Genomic DNA, 18,750 nt, shown 5'->3' with positions numbered 1-18,750 from the left:
GGTAGAATTGCCAGGTAATGCCTGGTCAAAAAGGGACCCTGGCAGCTCTGGTCAGCACAGCTGACTGGGCTGTTAAAAGTCTGGTTGGTGGCCCAGCGGGGCTAAGGCCTACCTGCCATAGCTCTGCATGGCTCCTGGAATCAGTGGCATGTTCCCTAGCTGGTACTTAAACGTAGAAGCAGGCAGGGAGGTCCACATACTGTCACCACCCCAAGTGCCATCTTTGCAGCTCCCATTGGCCAGGAACTGTGGCCAATGGGAGCTGCGGAGGCGGCATCTGCAGATAGGACAGTGCGCAGAGCCACCTGACCGCGCCTTCACGTAGGAGCTGGAGGGGGGAATGTCACTGCTTCCGAGAGCTACTTAAGGTTAGCGCTGCTGGGAACCTGAACCCTGACCCCCTCCTGCACCTCACCCCCCTGCCACAGCCCTGACCCTCCTCCCACCCTCCAAACCCCTCAGCCCCAGCCCAGAGGCCCCGCCTGCATCCCAAATCCCTCATCCCCAGCCCTACCTCAAAGACCTCACCCCCAGCTAAAGCCCTCCCCCCCTGCACCCAAGCCCCAGCCCTGATCCCATTCCTACCCTCCAAACATCTGTGTCCCTGCCTGGAGCACTCTCCTGCACCCCAAACCCATCCCAAAATCTGTACCCCCAGCTGGAGCCCTTACCCCCCCCGCATCCCTGCCCCAGCCCAGAGCCCCCACCCACATTCCAAACCCCGCAGCACCAACCCAGAGCCCGCTCCTGTACCCCAAATCCCTCATCTCCAGCCCCACATCAGAGCCCGCACCCCCAGCTGGAGCCCTCACCCCAACTCTGTTCCACCCTGGAGCCCCCTTCCATACTCCGAACCCCTCAGCTCCACTCCCCAGTCCAGAGCCCCTTTCTGCACCCTGAACTCCTCATTTCTGGCCCCACCCCGGAGCCCGCACCCCCAGCCGGATCCCTCATCCCCTCCCGCACCCAACCCCTCTTAGCCAATTTGGTGAAAATGAGTGAGTAAGTGAGGGTGGGAAGAGCGAGTGACAGAGGGAGGGGGTGGAGTGAGTCAGAAGTGGGGCCTCGTAGGAGGGGCTGGGCAGGGGGTGGAGCAAAGGTGTTCGGTTTTGTGTGAGTAGAAAGTTGGCAACCCTAGTGCTGGGCAGGACCCAACACCCCAGGGAGGCAGGACCCAACAAAAACCACCCCAGGGCATCCACTTCAAGACTATTTACTGGGTTGCAACAGGTCATAAACATTTACAACTGAGTCCTGAGCCCAAAAAGGTTGAGAACCACTGACCTATGGGACTCTAGGACAATGAACTAAATACTTATTAAACCATTCATTAGTCATTTACTAACCCATCATACATATATCTTTAATATAAAGTGTGTCTGAGACACTGTTGATTCGGATGAGACTTTTGCTTAAGTGAAGACTACAAGATCAGGGCCAGGGCTTACCAATACAGAACATTTTAAAAGGGGTTTTTTAAAAAGCTGATTGTTCACAATAGTGATAACATCAGACTGGGGTTAAGTGCCATATAATGCCCTCCCATTGGTAAGACCACAGTAGGATTGAACCTGTGCCCCAGACTCCAGCAGCAAGATTTTAAGTCCTCTGATGGGGACAAATTTGGGCCAGCTCAAAGGGGGAAAGGAACATAGCCAGGGTCATGACCCACAGGCCTCAAACCCAGGTCCACAGTGTGAGCCATGCATCAACTCTCCACTTGGCAGCCTGCTGACAACTGCTGGACCCATGAAGCCCAACTCCAGTTTGAGGTTCCGCCTCTGACATCCTATTGGTGGAGTCCCAAAGCAGCTGATTGGCCTGCTGGCTCTACTTAAGCTAGCAACAGGAACAGGAAGCTGGGTGAACAACTGGGATCCCCCCTGCTCTGGATGGTGTACCTTGTGGCTCCTGCTTTCGCTCCCTTGGCTCATTATCTCTGACTCATGATTCTGATCTCCTGTGTGTCTCCTGCCTCTGACCCCCTCGTTTCCTGACCTGGCCTGACTCTGGTTACCAACTCTTGGTTCTGATCTCCAGTGTGTCTCCTGCTTCTGATCTCCTGGTATCCTGACCAAAACGACTCCTGACTCTGGACTTTGGCTCTGATCACTAGATCTGGCTGCCCGTGATCCAGCCTTGACAGCCAGTAAAACCGGTGGATCAGCTGGGAAGTCCATATAGAACTATGCAGAGCCTGGCTTATCATTTCAGTGGGCATTCTCTTCTGCACCAGTCTCTGAGTCACCTGTAGCGTAACTTCCTTTGCAGTCTTGTGGCCACTGGCTCTAGTTCCATGCCTGCACCCTACCCAACTCTTTGAGAGGTGTTGCAGGGTTGGAGGGGAATTACTGCTGGTTCTGTCTCATTTTTTAAGGTCTGATTCCCTGGCAGCTATTCATATGTTAGCAAAATTGTTGCAAACCCTGCATAGGTATGTTGGAATAAAAATGAAAGCTGTTTTAAATATATATATATTTCATAGCTTCACTTTGGGGCATAAACTACTTGCTGGGGCCTCTTTAACCTATTATGCAGGGATGTAGGGTTAGAGAAGAGAATCCCTAGCGTAACTCCACTAGTCCAACTGGAGGTACACTAGGTATGATGTGAGCCCATGTGGTTGATGTCATTTTAAAAACTATTGACTTGCTGGTCAAAGAGCATAAAAGATTTTTTAGAATCTAATGAAAAGGAAGTTAATTTATTTGGGCGTGTTGGTGGGGTCTATGAAGTGAGATCCAAGATCCTATCAAGATAGGTCAGAAATACAGTATCTAGGATACTATAACACACAGGATTTAGATAGTCCAATCAGTGCAGCACTCAGACTTTTAGAATTGTAGTAGCAGAACCCATTTATTTGTCACGTACCATTCTGCATTCTTTTCTCCATCACTGTTGTTTTGCCTGGTACTAAAACAGCATACAAAGAGAAGCAGTCTCCTCTATGTAACTGTAACTGTAGCAACTCTTAGTGTGCTGCTCCACGGGTGTTGCCCCAAACCAGGGTTTTTTAATGATATGCCTAATCAGTGGCATGGGAATTGATGGAAAGTTTCACACACTGAAATAACTGGGCAAGAGGAGGCTTTCCATCAGCTTTGATGGGCATTATGTATTTTGGGCTTGATCTAACTTTTTTTGTTTACATATAAATGGCTTGGTGGCTGAAAATGGTGGAAAGAAAATGCTGGGTGTGGGCTGTGGGAATGTGTGGCAGTTTAAATGTTTATTATAAAATTGTGTGTGTGTACATGCGCACCAGCCTGGCTGCTTTAATCGGTTGCTGTGGTGCAGCAGAAAATTGGCTTGCATGAGTTTTTCAGCCTGTATTGTGTCTGGAACTCATCATAACTCCTATAAGAAGCCTTAGAGATGCATGTGTTTGCCTATTAATCTTTAAATATGGAGTCACTGCCAAAGCCTCCATAGTATGTATCTCGATTTGTGTATTTCTCTGTCTCGCGCACATAGACACAGAAACACACCAAAACTAATGGTGGTGCAGGGTTCAAATTTGGGATTCATCTTATCTGGACCCTCAAAGTTCAGAACGACAAGGGCATTGGATACTGGGGTCCCATTTTGACCCATTTTTTAATAGAAGTGACAGTTGGCTGGAAAAAGGAAAATATTTTTTGCTCATTTTGTTTCCTTTTTAGCTGAGATTTTTGAAAATTTCCAAATGGCTCAAGAGAAGACCAAATCCAGTGATGGTTTTGGTTCAGCAAAACCTACCTTAGTCAGGGCTGGAGCTGGTGAAAAAATTGCTATCACTGTGTTTTCAACAGAAAATGGCTTTTTGATTAAACGGCCGTTTTAAATGACAAATTTCAAGTTTTGCAGAAAATATTTGGGTTTTCATTGAAAATCTGAAAATGGAAACATTTTTTGTTTTCAGTTTTTCAGTTAAAACATGAACAATTCCAAGAGAAATTAAGAAATTGTTGTTAAAATTTTTTGTGGGGAAGATATTATTTCCTAATCAGCTCTCATTAAGCGTTTGTTTTTCTGAAACCAGATTGGTTTGGATCTGTCTCAGTGCTTAATTTGTGCTGGGCCCTAGCACCTCTGGGCTTGGCAGTTCATAGCCCCAGCACCTCTGGGCTTGCCGTGTCGTTTATGAAAGTAAAAAAATTGCTTGAGCTCTGACACCTCTTTCATTACTAATTAAGCAGTGATCTGGCTCCCATTTTATTAAAACCACAAAGTCTGGGGTTGGGAGGTGGTTGGAGAAGAGATTCAGCTCTTGTTTCATTCCTTGGTTGAAACAACAGAAACCAGAACTGATGGAATATTAGAAGCTAGAAATAAAAAACAACTCTTGGATCACCCAGCCCATCACCTTGAAGCCAATGCAAAAGTGTTGTGTTATGTACATTTGTTAGTGTTTCATCCAGGATCGTTTTAAAGTTAAAGAGAGAATGGAGAAGTTCTTCGGTAGGTGAGATGATAGTCCTGAAATAAATATGCAATTTGTCTCAGGTTGATGAAGCTGCACTTTTGAAACGTTACAGGCAAGGTTGGCTGATGGAAATCACTGATAGCCTGGACCACTGCATTGCTCGGCTGAGGTATGACTCATGAAGTGCCGTGTTTGTCCCTACGTGCTAAATCCTGCTCAAGGGCTGAAGTAACCGCAGCAGCCCTTGCAATGCCCCACATGGGTGTGTGGGGGAAGGATTATAGGATATCTCTCCTCATGTCACTTCTGCTTTTAAATGAGGTAAATGAGAAGAGAATTAGGCTCATGTTTTAGAAATTCAGCTCATGAATTCTCCGTCTTGTTATTACTCCATAGCTCCGTTACAGGATCTGGTGTGAAAAGGATGAGCTAGGTGAAAGTATAAAATCTCCATATTGGGAATATGGATTTAAAGAATATTGTTGAGGTTTTTAAGTGAAAAGAATGGTATTTGGCTTGTCTGGCACCTTAACCTGTTCAGTATTAACAGCACACTCTGAGCTCTGTTTGCTCTGAAACTCTTTCAGACAGAAAGTCTGTCTGAATAAGAACACTGGCTCGTCCGTGCATTGTCCAGTTCCTGGTACAGTGTATAATCTTCTATTGCTTATGCACCAAGAACTCCCAGTCTACTCAAGGAATCCCTCTGCAGCATAGGGATCCTCTTGCAGGTTTAGGCTGATAGTGTTCATAACCTGTCTTGCTGTTGGAATCCACATATACTTTTCTCTGTTCTTTTGAGTGACTGCTTTGGTTGTTTATGTGTAGTTTGTAAACTGCAGCTATCCCAGATGATGAATTTTCTTCATCCATTTCCATTTTTACTCTATTATAGAGATGCAAGAGAGAATAAAATTATCCTCAGTTTGGGCTACCATGGGAATGTGGTAGATCTTTGGTAAGTACCAGATGGTAGATGGCACTTTTCTGTGTTAGTTAGCCTGGAACAATGTCCAAGCTTGTAGATAAAGGGAATTGTCCTTCAAACCAACCATTGAAGCTGGATCTTGACTCGTGGAGGTAAAGCTGGTGTCCAAATTGGGAATTACATTTTGCCAACCAAAGTACCCTTTTAGGCACAAATGGATAGCTTTGGCTTTGGAAAGAAAGAACAAAGGTAACAAAACACAGAGTGGTGTCCTAATAAAATAATTTGTCGGTAATCAGAAACGAGAGAATAGTGTCTTAATGAAAGACAATCCCTTGGTAATCAGAGTATTGAGAATAGAAAATTTGCTGCTTTTGTGGCATGATCCAAAGCCCATTTAAATCAATGACAAGCATTATTTATACTTATATCAAGCATCCACAAACAGACATTGCCAATCCAGGATATCCTTGTAATATTTTAAAATAATCTTTAGGGATATTCCTGAGAACTTCTAATTGGCGCTGTTGATGCTCACAAGGAATATAACTATGAGGTGATGTTTGTGATGGCAGCCACCAGACAAGCAGTCTATATATTGTCTTTCCTATCTCTAGGGAGAGGCTTGTCTATGAACTTGATACAACAGGAGAACAGCTAGTTGATCTTGGATCTGACCAAACCTCCTGTCACAATCCGTTCAGTGGAGGGTACTACCCCGTGCAGCTCAGCTTTGAGGAGGCAAATCAGCTCATGTCTACCAATCCAGGGAGGTTCCGTACTCTTGTGCAAGAAAGGTAAAATTACGGATTCATAGATTCCAAGGCTAGAAGGGGCCACCCACTGTGATCATCTCGTCTGACCTCCTGCATAACACAGGCCATAGAACTTCCACTAAATAATTTCGAGAGCAGATCTGTTAGAAAAATATCCAACCTTGATTATGCAGGTTTGGTGGCTAACCATTTCTAGGCTCAGTGTTTATTTTGCTTCTCCAGTGACCAGATTCTTTTCTTCCCCATAGTAGGGTTCATAGAATCAGTGGGTCAGACTCCGCTCTCCGCTCTCTCAGTGTAAATCTGTAGTAATGCCATTGAAGTCACACTGGTTGAACTCTTAGCTCCTGTGGCATGACTGCTTTCACACCAGTGTAACTGATATAGAATCGACCTCACAGATTCTAGAGAGGGAAATGGTCTGTCACATTTAGTCCCTCTACCTGCCATTGCAGGGTCATTCCCTGTTGTATATGAACTAAGGTCTGAAAATATCTTCTTGGATCTATTTCTACAATTTATTGGGGTTTGTAGCCTATGTAAGGGTACCTAGCATGTGAGTTAGTTGTTGTTAAACATCGAGAGCAGAAAATCAACAACACCTTTATTCTGTATCCTTTCCAGGCTTGCTAGTAGTTTCACTAATTGGGTAGGAGCAGGGAACAGTGCTACTGTTCTTCACTAAAACCCAGCAGGTGCTTGCAGTTACAGAGGTTCTTTGGCTCTGAGTGCTATCACTCTTCACCCCTGTTGTTCTCCTTCCTCTTGGAAACACTCCTGCTGAAGCGGTTTTTATCATCAGAGGCTAGAATTTGTGTTTGTCATCCGTTTGGCTTTGGCCCAGGGGCCAAAAATAATGATTTGAGTCTCCCAGGTCTTCATTTTAGATGCTGTTCTGAGGGCGTTGCTGTGTTTAACAGCAAAGCTAATTTCCAGCAGGACCTTTTCGTAAGATGCAGAATAACTTAGGGACCCTAATCTCATTGGTTATGCACTGGTGTAATTCTATTGATTTCTGATTTACACCATAGCAAGTGAGATTAGAATCAGGAGCTGTGAAAACAAGCAGTGAAAAAGGTATTCTCGAGAATAGACCTGGGGCCTGATTCTCTTCTTAATTAGCAATTTAATTCCATTGTCTTCACTCATGACTTATACCAATGAAAGCAAGAGGAAAATTATCTACTGGGGTCTTTTTAATCTCTGTTTTTTGTGATTCTACTGTAGTCCAAGAAACAAGTGGAAACTGCAGCCAGTTCAAAATAGCCCAGACCTTGTGCGTGCTTTGAAGGGAAAAAGAAAAGGAGCAGAGAATTGCAAAGATCTCCAAGGAAGTGGTCAGAGAGGGCTGAAGCAGTTTCATTAGCTTCCTGATTTTTGATGTAAAACCAAGTTAGCAAATGACTTTGCTGGAGGAGGACTGTATTTCTGAGACCATTACAAATTTAAGAGCCCCAGCTGTATTGATTTTGAGCCTTTGCCAGTTGCCGGGGTTTTTCAGTCTATAACCACCAGCACTAGGAATTAAAGAATGAGGTTACAAAGATTAGCAGTGGCAGCTCTCTTGCTGCCTGAAATGTTTAGATCTCTGTTCCAGAAATAGGGAGGAGGCAGTGATAGGAGTTGCTCACATTATATAACGATCTGAAGTTACTTGGCCTTTAGTTGGTTTACTTTATCACTGGAAACTGCCAGCTCTGTGCTAAGAGGCAGTCTCTAGCAGTATCACCTTCTGCAATTTTTCCTGTCAGATCTCAGAAGCTGTGTCGGCTTATTATTTGGACGGGAGACCTTTGGGAAGCACTGTTGTTAATTTAGTAGGTGACACTCTTCACCCTGGCTCTTAACCTGTGTCGCAGGTTGTTGTTAGCAGGTATGGTGCTGAGACAGGAGGTCTCCTCTGGATAACCCATAAAACCAAGCTCCTGATCACTTGTGGTCATTAAAGATCCACTGGCAGTTTTCATAATGGTGTGGGTGATAACCGGGCTGTGTTAGCCAAATTCCTATTCAGGTACAATAACCACATTCTGCTTCTCTGAATTCATCTCTGTAGTTTCAGGTAGTTAAGATACTATTCTTCACTTCCTCTCCTGAGCTGTCGGGCAGTATTGCTGTGTGCTGTTGAACAGCTGTTGTGTTCCACCCCAGAGATGGCTGCATTTCTGAGCTGGATGAGGTGACTCCTGTGTTACTTACCTACCTCACAGTGGTGTTGTGAGGTTCACTTAATATTTGTAAAGCATTTGGAGAGCTTGGGGAAACAGGTGCTACAGAAGTGGAAAGTATTTTTATTTGGTGTCTGGTGGCTTAGAACATGAGTTGATCTTGAGTCTTTCAAAGTCATCTATCTCACTCTCCCCACCTTTTCACAGCCCAGGCCATATTAGCAATGCTAGGGTGTTCCTGACATTAATCTTTTATATAAGTGAATGAATCTCAGAGCTAACTTTCTGCCTTTTTATTTTCAGTCTGAGGAGACAAGTGGCTGCTATAAACAGGCTGTCTGATAAGGGCATGTTTTTTTGGGACTATGGCAATGCTTTTCTCTTGGAAGCTCAGAGAGCCGGTGAGTAGATGCTGGCTTTCCTAGATGTAACCAGGGCACTTCTCTCCTTTCCGGCAGGTAAAATATAGTTCATTACCTTTGTTACAATTGATTTGGAAGACCTGTTCTATCAGTCAGAGTCAGTCCTACCTGGACGTTAAATTAGTTCCATTCTTTTTCTCATGCAGGCTAGTGGTATTGGGCTTTATTCTGTAGTGTTTGTTTCTGATTTTCAGAGGTGCTGAGCCCCCACAGTTCCAAGTCAAGTCAGTGGGAGAAGTGGGTGCTTAGCACCACTGAAAAGCTGGCCCTTTGTTTTTAAAGTAACAGCACTGACTTTTTTGAGGGGGTCGATGAGAAGCAAAGTCTCAGTCTTTCCTCAAAGGAGAAAAATTAAATACGCATTTTTAAAGTGTCCTCTAATTTCACATCCACAACTTTGCACCCAATGTTGGGCACAGATGATGGACTCCAGCGGCCAAGCTTTCTAAAGACAAACCTCCATTCTGTTGGCACAACTTGCGCCAGCAAATGAACAGAGGGTACCAATCTGGATACTCATACCTCCATTCTACACAATGGAGCATCCTAGTCTGCAATTTTCAAAATAAGGCCCTAATCCTACAGCTGCCTCTGTGTGAGTGGATTCCTATGCAGAGTCCCACTGGTGCAGGAATCTGCCTATGTGGAGGTGTTTGCAGGATCAGGGCCTAGGATTATAATTCCCTTCTACATCCCGCCCCTCACAACACTTATTTTTAATTTAATGTCCCTTTCCATCCTGGACAGGAGCAGGTGGCAAATGTTACAGTTCCAGATGGCTCTGTTGCCCTTAAACTCAAGCCCGCCAGAGATTTACAAGGGAATCTTCTAAAGCCTTCTTAGCATTGCAAACAGACCCTTGCAGCTTGCCAGGATGCAGACCAGACAAACTGAAAGTACAAAGAAAACGTAGCAGACATCTGCTTTCTTTAGGGGTAGAATATATTGCTTCAGATCCTTAACTGGTGTAAATCAGTCTAGCTCCACGGAGCTATGCCAGATTACACCCGCTGAGCATCTGACCCAATATATTTCCTTCACCTGATCTTCAAACTAGGTTGTGTGAATGGTAGGGCATCAACATTTAAAGCACTAGCAATTTTCACATTAATCATTTTGTAAGAGAAAATGTCTAAGGAGCAGGGCCAGCTCTTCCATTTAGGCGGCCTAGGCAATTGCCTAGGGCGCCAGGATTATTGGTGGGCAGCATTTTGCTGGAGGGAGCGGCAGGCGGCTCCGGTGGCGCTGCTGCAGTCGTGCCTGCGGATGGTCGGCTGCTCCTGCGGCTCCGGTGGACCTCCCGCAGGCACCACTGCGGCAGCTCCACCGGAGCTGCAGACCAACGGACCCTCCGCAGGCACCACTGCAGCAGCTCCACCAGAGCCATGGGACCAGGGCGCGGGGCGGCGAAATTGCCGTCCACCTAGGGCGTTAAAACCCCTAGCGCCGGTCCTGCTAAGGAGGCAGCCTCAGAAATTCTATTTTTAGTCCATTGCATCTTTAAACTATCGAAATGAAAAAGCTGCCAAGACATCTCCCTGCAGAATGTTTGTTTAAAATATATGAGCAAGGAACATGTTTAGACCACTTAAAATGTTCGGGGAGGGGACTCCCCCTTCTACTGTGGCCCCTGCTCAATGTACAGTGGCTGTAAAAGTCCCTTGGCCAGACAGGGAAAAAATTATCTGATTCACGCACTGTACTGACCAGTCATATGCTGATCTATGAGGTCCCCCTGGTTTAAGAGGCATGGCTAAGGGTGGGACAAACATTCTAAGCTGCTCTGTGTTACGGAGCTGGTGGTAGGCACATGGCTAGCCCACCTTTGCACTTCCCCTCCTGAGATACAAGCCTGGCTGGGGCAGGTTCTGCCCACAGAGCAGTCTAGAATTGGAAGGGCACAAAAGTGCCTTCACTCCTTCCCCTCGGGCCGTGAGTTTTGTGGTGCAGCACAAAATCTCACCCCAAGGGCTTCGGGTCACTTTTTAAGCCTGCCCTGTTGGTGATGCAGGATTTGGCAGGGTATTTTCTTTTCTTTTACAAGCTGACATTTTAAAACTAGAAAATAAAAAATGAGCAATTAAAAAAAAATAAGGAAAAGAAAGCAGTAGGGTTGGCTTTGAGGATGTCTTGGGAGGTGGCTTCTGCAAAATACAGGACCCGGTGAATATCATTAATTTGTTTGATTGCATTCATCTGCTGTTGCCACTCATTTATTCCCAGTTTTCTTTCTTCTAACAAAAACATTTAAAACAAATAGAAGAGATGGTGAGAGATTTTAAGAGAATTTCTCTTGGAGCCTGAAATGTTAAGTCCCAAGAGAGCATAGTGTTTCTAAGGCGGAGAGAAGCCAAGGTGGGCCAGCTGTGTCAGTTTGCTTCTCTGCTCTGGTTTAATTTAGAGCAACCTGTATTGCTTCTCTTGTGGGAAATCCCATAGAAAGGGGGAAGAAATCACAGAGGTCTTCCTATAGATTTCTCCTGCCTTTTTCAATTTAGGAGGTGGTTGCTCACCCTCAAGGTATGAGCTGTGTGACTTTCCACAATCCCCGATATATACAGGAGGCCCTGGCCTTCCATGCAGAAGCATTTTGTCTGAAAGTTGATTCTGGGGACCCTGTTCCCTCTGCGCATCCAGCTTTCTGGCAGAGCAGCTCCAGTGGAGGACTGCCGTGGCCACAGCTGCCTCCATCATTCCTTTAAAGAAGATCCTCTGCTGCCCACCACCCTCCCCAGGTCCACCCAGTTCCCACCCCTCCTTTCACACAGCACCCCTGAGTGAGATCTAGGAAAAGGAAGGTACCATCAAGCAGAGGTCTGACCCCCTTTTTCGGTGTGGCAGGGGAAGACCTGTGCAGGCAGGGATGCAGTCATGCATGAACTCAAGGGTACAGTCTGGCCCATTTGTAGCTGTTCTTCTCATCAACTAATGTGCATTTAAAATCCTTTTGCAGGTGCTGATGTCGAGAAAAGAGGAGCCAATAAAATTGAATTCCGATACCCTTCCTATGTTCAGCACATTATGGGGTATGTTGGAAGGAATAGATAACTTGGGGAAAAGAGCTATTTCCATTTACTGTAGAAGCAGAATCATAAGCTGGGCTGCTTTTTAGGAGAATACCCAAAAAATATGTTAACTTGGAGACCCCACTTACAGGGCCAAACCTTGCCTAGGCCCATTGAAGAGTAAAATTCTGGTGATGGGGAGGGGCCTTCAGCAAAGAATTATCTAAGACATCCCATCATGTCTTGATTCTATGTCACTTGCACTAGTATTACCGTTGTGTGGGCCACGTGCTCATTTGCACTGGAGCAGTGCCCAGCATGGCTAGGAAGAATGTGTGTATGCTGGAGTAATGTAAAACAACTGGAACAAGGCCAAGAGTCTGGCCTATGGACTCTGTTGACTTCCCTGTGGTTACTCCTGTTATACATCAGTGTGATATATTAGAATCAGGCCTATGGGGACAACTCATATGCACTAAGGCAAGCAGGACTTGGCCCTTAACAGCTCAGTAATTCTGGAAGACATTTATATATATGTAGAAAGCAGAGTTGGCATTGTAGTGGTGCCCTGATTATATATGGCTGTATACATAGATTTGCCACCTCTCACTACCCTGGGGCGAGACTGACTTCTTTTGGATTAGCGGCACAATTAGGGTGGCCACTCATGCATTCCCAGAATACTAGACATACCAGTACTTCCAGGAATGACATGAGCCTGCCCCTGCTGGCGTGACCTTTCCCCTCTGGCACGACCTTGGGCACACATCCAAATCTGGCTCTTTCTGCTCAGGCTGGCCCCTCATCTGGTAGTATACTGGACAGTCCTGCTTTTCTAGGGTTTGTCCCCTAGCCAATACTCAGACAAAACTGGATATGGTTTTGTCCAATACCAGATGGGGGATGCCATTTTTAAGAGTGTGCTGCTCCACCCCCCATGTGAGGTGCACGCTGCATGGAGGTTGCCATTTTTAAGGGCATGCCACTCCACCACTAGCGATATGACCTTGGACGCATGGTGCATGCGAGGTCACACCACACAAGGGGAGCCATTTTTAAGAGCGCACCACACCGCCCCCACTCACGTGCCAGGTCACCCCGGCGGGGACTAAGCAGCATGCTCTTCAAAAGGGCATCCCTGTCTGGTAAAACCACATCCAGTTTTGTCTGAGTATGGATAGAGAACAAACCCTAGAAAAGCAGGACTGCCTGGTGTAATACCAGACGAGGGGCCAGTCTAAGCACAATGGGAGCAGAAAGGGCCAGATCCTATGGCCTGCTAAGTGCAATGTAAGGTAGAATGCTGCCAAATCAGACTTCTCCACTCTCTTCCATGGATGGGTACATTTACGCCCACTTTGCATTCACTTTCCATAGCTGTAAATGACTAGACAAGGGTGCAAGAGAGAGGCTGAATCAAGCCCTCACTCTGTAAATGATTACAGGTTCATCTGTGGACATTAAAACGAGGAGCTGGGTGCTCCTCTCACACTGGTGTTAATCAGGTACCCTGGTGTAAGGAAGGAGAGAGCCAGGCCTCCAAGATCTTGTTTTATGAATGGACCTGTGGTCAACCGGGGAACACCCCTGTTTGATAAACTGCCTTGAGTTTTCTATCAAAGGCTGTGAGCACTCAAGCGTGCTTGTGATTTTCCCCCCGCACCAGCTGATGTCTTGGTGAGACAGCATTGTTTAAATTCTGGAATAATGGTCCCAAGTGCTTTCTGTTTAGATTAGTTTGTTTGAAATATTTAGAATTCTTCCATCTTCAGTTAATGAAAGAAAAGCATTGCTAACTGCCAGGATAAATCAGACAGGAATTTCAACTATCTCTTAATGAAACATGTTCTCTTCCCAGAGACATTTTTTCCCTGGGATTTGGACCATTCCGTTGGGTTTGTACTTCAGGTGACCCACAGGATCTGGCTACCACTGACTTAATCGCCACATCAGTGCTCCAAGATGCTATACATCAGGGAGGTAGGATATCAACTTTTTCTGTCATAAAAAGTGCAAGTTTTGTGAAGAATGGGGTGCAATCAAAGGAGTTTACTGTGTCTTTCAGGCAAGATCAAAAAAACCAAGCTCTTGTCTGCTCTGCATAGGTATTAAAGTCAGCAAGGAATGCAGCCAATCTTTATGACTTACAAGCACTATTTAGGGGGTTTATGGAGCCCAGGGCTGCTATTAGATGCGTAAACTGCAGCTGTGACTACGAGCACTATTTCCCATCTGCTATGGTATGGATTTTGCTGTATCTATCCAGACCTTTGTCAGCTTGAGATTCAGCTAATAATAATAGTAGTAACACCTAGTTCTTATTAAGAGTTCTTGACAGTAGAACTCAAAATGCTTCACAAAGGAGGGCAATAGTATTATCCTCATTTTACACAAGGGGAAACTGAGGCACAGTGCGGTGACGTGGCTTGCCAATGGTCACCCAGCAGGCCAGTGGCAGAGCCAGAAATAAGATACAGGTCTCCTGAGTCTAGTGCTCTAGCCAATTAGCCAAGTAATACACTCGACCTGGGGCTAGGCCTTAAGAACTGGAGGCTAAAGTTTGGGTAGAATGAAGTAGCCTGCTTATTAAGTAAGCTTTCATGTCAAGAGTATATGACACCAGTGCTCTGGGAGCTGCACTGGCTGTCTGTAGAATTCAGGAGGATGGTCTTAAAGCCAGAAATAGCTTGAGAACAGTCTGCTTAAAAGACCATCTCTCACCCAGCATATGTGATGATGCAGTTAAAGTCATCAAAGGTGCTCAAGCTGGAGGCAGTTCCCTCAATTTAACTGAGAGGGAGCTACTGGCAGGGCACTCACTATGAGGGCCCTTCGACACTAGAATTCACTTCCCTCCTTGGTCTGCCTATCTCCGGATATGTTAATCTTCTGGGCATGCAGGAGTGGCTTTGAGGCATTTGTGAACTGGACTGCAGTGAGGTAGGGAAGTGCTACTGCTTTGTCCTGAAGGGTTAGTTCCTTGCGTGGAACATGAATGATATTGTGTGATGTCATTTGTGTCATGGCGCCCACAGCTTTAGGGGATGGGCACCTTTGGGGTTTTATGAACTGAAATAGAGGCCAGGGATGCTGATATACCTCTTTACCCCCAGGTGGTTGCACCAGGTTGTATGTGAGGCCCATGGGTGGGACAGTTTTAGGGAGCCCTGTACATCTGCTAGCTATACCATACCTGTTATTAGGATAAATGCACACAACATTGTTGTCTAAAGTTGTCCACCTGGCACCTTTCGTGAGCATTAAATGTATTAAAGAAAATGGTCCAGGTTAAGTCCTCACTGGGATGTGTTTATTGCAGAAAAACAAAAAATGCATTTAAGCCAGTAGTTTAATTTCTGTCTGGGCCTCAAGCTGATCTCCAGTTTTGTGGGTGCAACTTTGTGGTGAGAATTAAATTTGACCTCACTTATCTGCACCTGCCCTTCCACCCATTTGGAATCCTCACTACCTGATCCGTGGTTGCAGTTTTGGTGGCAAATAATTTTTTCCCATTGTTTTCCCATACAGGCCTGTACAATTGGCAGCTATTTTTGAAAATATTGGGCCTGATTCTACTGTCACTTTTATACAAAGTCAGTCTATCTATCCATAGTACTTATCTGGTCCCCCTGCACTGTAATATCTGAGCACCTCACAATCTATGAATGTGTTTACCCCTACAACACCCCAGACATGGGGCAGTACTGTTGATCCCTATTTACAGATGAGGAACTGAAGTACAGAACTTGTACTTGTCCAAGGTAAGTCTGTGGCAGAGCAGGGACTTGAACCCATGTCTCAGGCTAGTAATCTAACTTCTGATGAATAAGGCTACTATTTTTTCATGGAGGTTGTGGAAATCACGGAATCCATGACTTCCCGTGTCCTCTGTGACTTCAGTCCATGGTGGCCGGGAGCTGCATGGTCCCCCGGCCATGGGTGGGGGTAACCCGGAGCTCTGAGCTGCTGTGGGCAGCGAGGTAACCCCAGAGCTCTGAGCCACTGCAGGTGGCAGGGGGACCCCAGAGCACCAGAGGCAGGGGGACGCCGAGCTAAGCTTCCTATTTTGTCATGGATATTTTTAGTAAAAGTCATGGACAGGTCATGGGCTTCCGTGATTTCTGCATTATTGCCCATGACCTATCCCATGACTTTTACTAAGAATATGCATGACAAAATCTTGACCTTATTGATGAATCCTGTCTCTGTCCTGATTCGCACTAAGCAGAGAGCAGAATCATCCCCTTAAGTTTCATCCAGCTTTTGAATATCCTGCTCCTCTATTTCTAGACTATCCCCCACTGCTTCCACACTACCCCGCCCCAGTGACTTGAGCTCCTAACCCTAAAAACTGCCTACCCCATTCTCTTGACCCTAGATCAAAGTATTATATTTTCAGCTTTGCTTTTCTCCAGAACACACTGTTGTCATTAAAAGCTGCCAAGGCCAGCCTCTTGGCACTATGCTGTTAAGACAGTCTGTAAGAGGAAGGATCATAAATCAATGCCATTTTTAAGGACATCAGAATCTAAGGTTTCATTTCTTTTTTCTCTTTTAATGTTTTTGCTTTGTGCATGAACACCACCATTAGGATGTAGCCAGAAAAATGTGAATCAGGAGCCCTCTGACTCCTTCCAAAATCGTTAGACTCTTGTGGAGATAAAAAGTAGCATTTCTAGGGAAATGATGTGCCAACCTTCTATAGTTTATATTTTACACATGCGTAAACATGGTGTAATAGCCTTGCTAGAGGAACTAAACTGTTATCTTCCCCTAACATACACCCAGCGTTATGGCCTTATCCAGCCTTCACAAGTCTGAGTTACTAATAAGGGCCCAGTCCTCCAAGATGCTGAATGCCCTCAGTTCTCCTTGACTTCAGTGGGAGTGGAGGGCACTCGGCACCATCTTAGTGTGGGATGTTTTTCGATACTGTGTTCTGTGTGAATTACATGCATCAAAATAGTTGTCAGATTTTCAAAAGTGGTCCATACCCAGGAGCTCCCATTATATACAATGAGTGCTGCTGGGTACTGAGTATTTTTTAAAAAACTGGCCCATCATGCTTGTCAAAATGGAGTGAGATCTGGTGCTGTACAGACGTGCCAAAATCTGTGAAAAAAACCTGCAGAATTTGGGCTTGTTTTTGGCTTAATCGGCTTGTGAGTTGCTTGTTAGCTAGTTTTTGGCTTCTAGCTTGCTGCTGCTTTTTTTTGATCAGCTTCAAGCAAGCAGGGGCAAGGGGCAAGCAGAGGCAAGGGGGGAAGAGAGTCAGGGGTGCACAGTGGACCCACCCACAGTCCCAGCCTGCACCCTGGGGGGATCTAGTCACAGAGTGTTGGAGTTCTTAGGGATTGGCTTGTTTTGGCCTTGTTTTGAAATGGGATTAGTTTGATTTTTGTCTTATTGTGCAAGTTGAGGTGCTTATTTACCGCATGAAAGTTGGCAACTGTGGTGCTGTATTGTGTACTAGGGCAGCATAAATACACAACAACTTATTGGGCATGTGATTCATTCTCCAGTCATTTTTTCCATCCCAGAATGAGCCGACACATGACATTTGAATGTTTCACACTGTGTATATACAAAATTAATTGAATATTGTGTAAGTATATGCATATGAGTGGTGTGTGTGTATGTGTGTGTGTATATATATATATACACACACACACACAGAGTAATGCATGGAAAGGATATGGGAAAGCACCTCTTACAAGGAGCAAAGGTACTGGAATGCTATTTGTATTTTTACATTGATATAAAAATGGTATTTTAAAACCCAGCAGATGGAAGCAGACTTGGGGGTAACTCTGTTATTGGATTTTCTGTTGTGCTTGGCAGAGCAATGGTCAGAGGAATTCAGAGAGAAATTAAAACTGAACTTGGGATGGAAAATGCACCTAATAAACACAGCCTTTCATGGATTCCAGTTTGACCTCCCATGTTCTCGACTATTCTATTTGCTGTTCAGCCATTGTAAATATATACATAGCCTAAACCAAAATCCTGCATCTGGCCATCCCCTAACATCAGTCATATTCAAAAACTAAACCCAGATTTGAATGTTACAGAATGCAAAAGGTTGAACCAAAAGATGGGAGCCCAACAGCCTGAACTGTGGGGAATTTCAAATTCAGATCAAGACTTTCAGTTGGGACTCATCTCCAATTTTAATCATTCTTCCTTTTTTGAGGAGATGATTTTGCTGTTTAAAATCGGTGAACCCACGACACAGGAGGAGAATGGTTTAAAATCCTCTAGGGACTTTGCATATTACTGTGTATTACTGTGTATATTTTCACGCTTGACCTGCAAAACACTTGTGACACACATTGGGGAACTTGACTTCTTTGGATCAAGGCCCAAATGGCAGTGAGATAGTAATAACTAATTTAAATGAAGAATTTGCTCACTACTCTTATCATAATTTGGCAGGGTTGGACAGCAAAAAATAAATTTAAACAAACGAGGACAGGGAATCAACTTCCTTGCTGATAAGGATTATTTTTATAAGATCAGAATGTGCTTTAAAGCCTAAATAAAGACCAGTATCTGTGAAATACCAGAAGCAACACAGTAGCCTGTCTGATTTAGGAACATATTCCTGAGAGAGACAGTAGGCAACAGTTTAACAAATGAGAGATGCGTGGAGTTAGTCCAAGGTTGAGCCACAGCTGCTCAAGAAGGAGCGTCAATACTTTCAATTCCAGGAGGTAAGATTTAATGAAAGGACACTATCCTCCACCCCCACAGAACTAACAGAAAATTCAACACTGGACACACCAAAATTTAGAAAAGGGAGCCTGATCATGTCTTGGGTTCTGTAGAAAGGTCAGATTTATTTAGTTGTCGTATGTCCCCATAGCCTTAGCTGAATGACAGCAGTTTTCTCAACTAGCTCCTCTTAAGGAAAAAGCCTATAGTTTTCAATAGAGAATGAGATCCTTTCTATAGGTTTATGTGAAACTCTGGACTGAATAGAAAATTATACTCTATGGGATATTGTTTTAAAACCATCGAAAGGATCTCATTCTCTATTAAAT

At 44.9% G+C, this 18,750-nt stretch overlaps 1 protein-coding gene across 3 annotated transcripts in view; it reads left to right on the top strand.

Moving 5' to 3' along the window:
* Positions 1–18,750, top strand: part of UROC1 (urocanate hydratase 1) — a 67,221-nt gene that overhangs the window by 28,545 nt on the left and 19,926 nt on the right. For all 3 annotated transcript variants that reach the window (XR_004001263.1, XM_030569532.1, XM_030569531.1), the window contains 6 exons: positions 4,489–4,577; positions 5,304–5,366; positions 5,954–6,133; positions 8,584–8,681; positions 11,656–11,728; positions 13,566–13,687. Coding sequence is in view for 2 of the 3 variants with exons in the window: in XM_030569532.1 (XP_030425392.1) it covers positions 4,489–4,577; positions 5,304–5,366; positions 5,954–6,133; positions 8,584–8,681; positions 11,656–11,728; positions 13,566–13,687 (625 nt within the window). In the remaining variant the exon portion in view is untranslated. The remainder of the gene's footprint in view (positions 1–4,488; positions 4,578–5,303; positions 5,367–5,953; positions 6,134–8,583; positions 8,682–11,655; positions 11,729–13,565; positions 13,688–18,750) is intronic.

This window comes from Gopherus evgoodei, chromosome 7 (assembly GCF_007399415.2).
Source record: "Gopherus evgoodei ecotype Sinaloan lineage chromosome 7, rGopEvg1_v1.p, whole genome shotgun sequence".
NCBI lineage: Eukaryota > Metazoa > Chordata > Testudines > Testudinidae > Gopherus > Gopherus evgoodei.
Note: the sequence above shows the minus strand (reverse complement) of the source record. Positions and strands in the feature narration are given on the sequence as shown.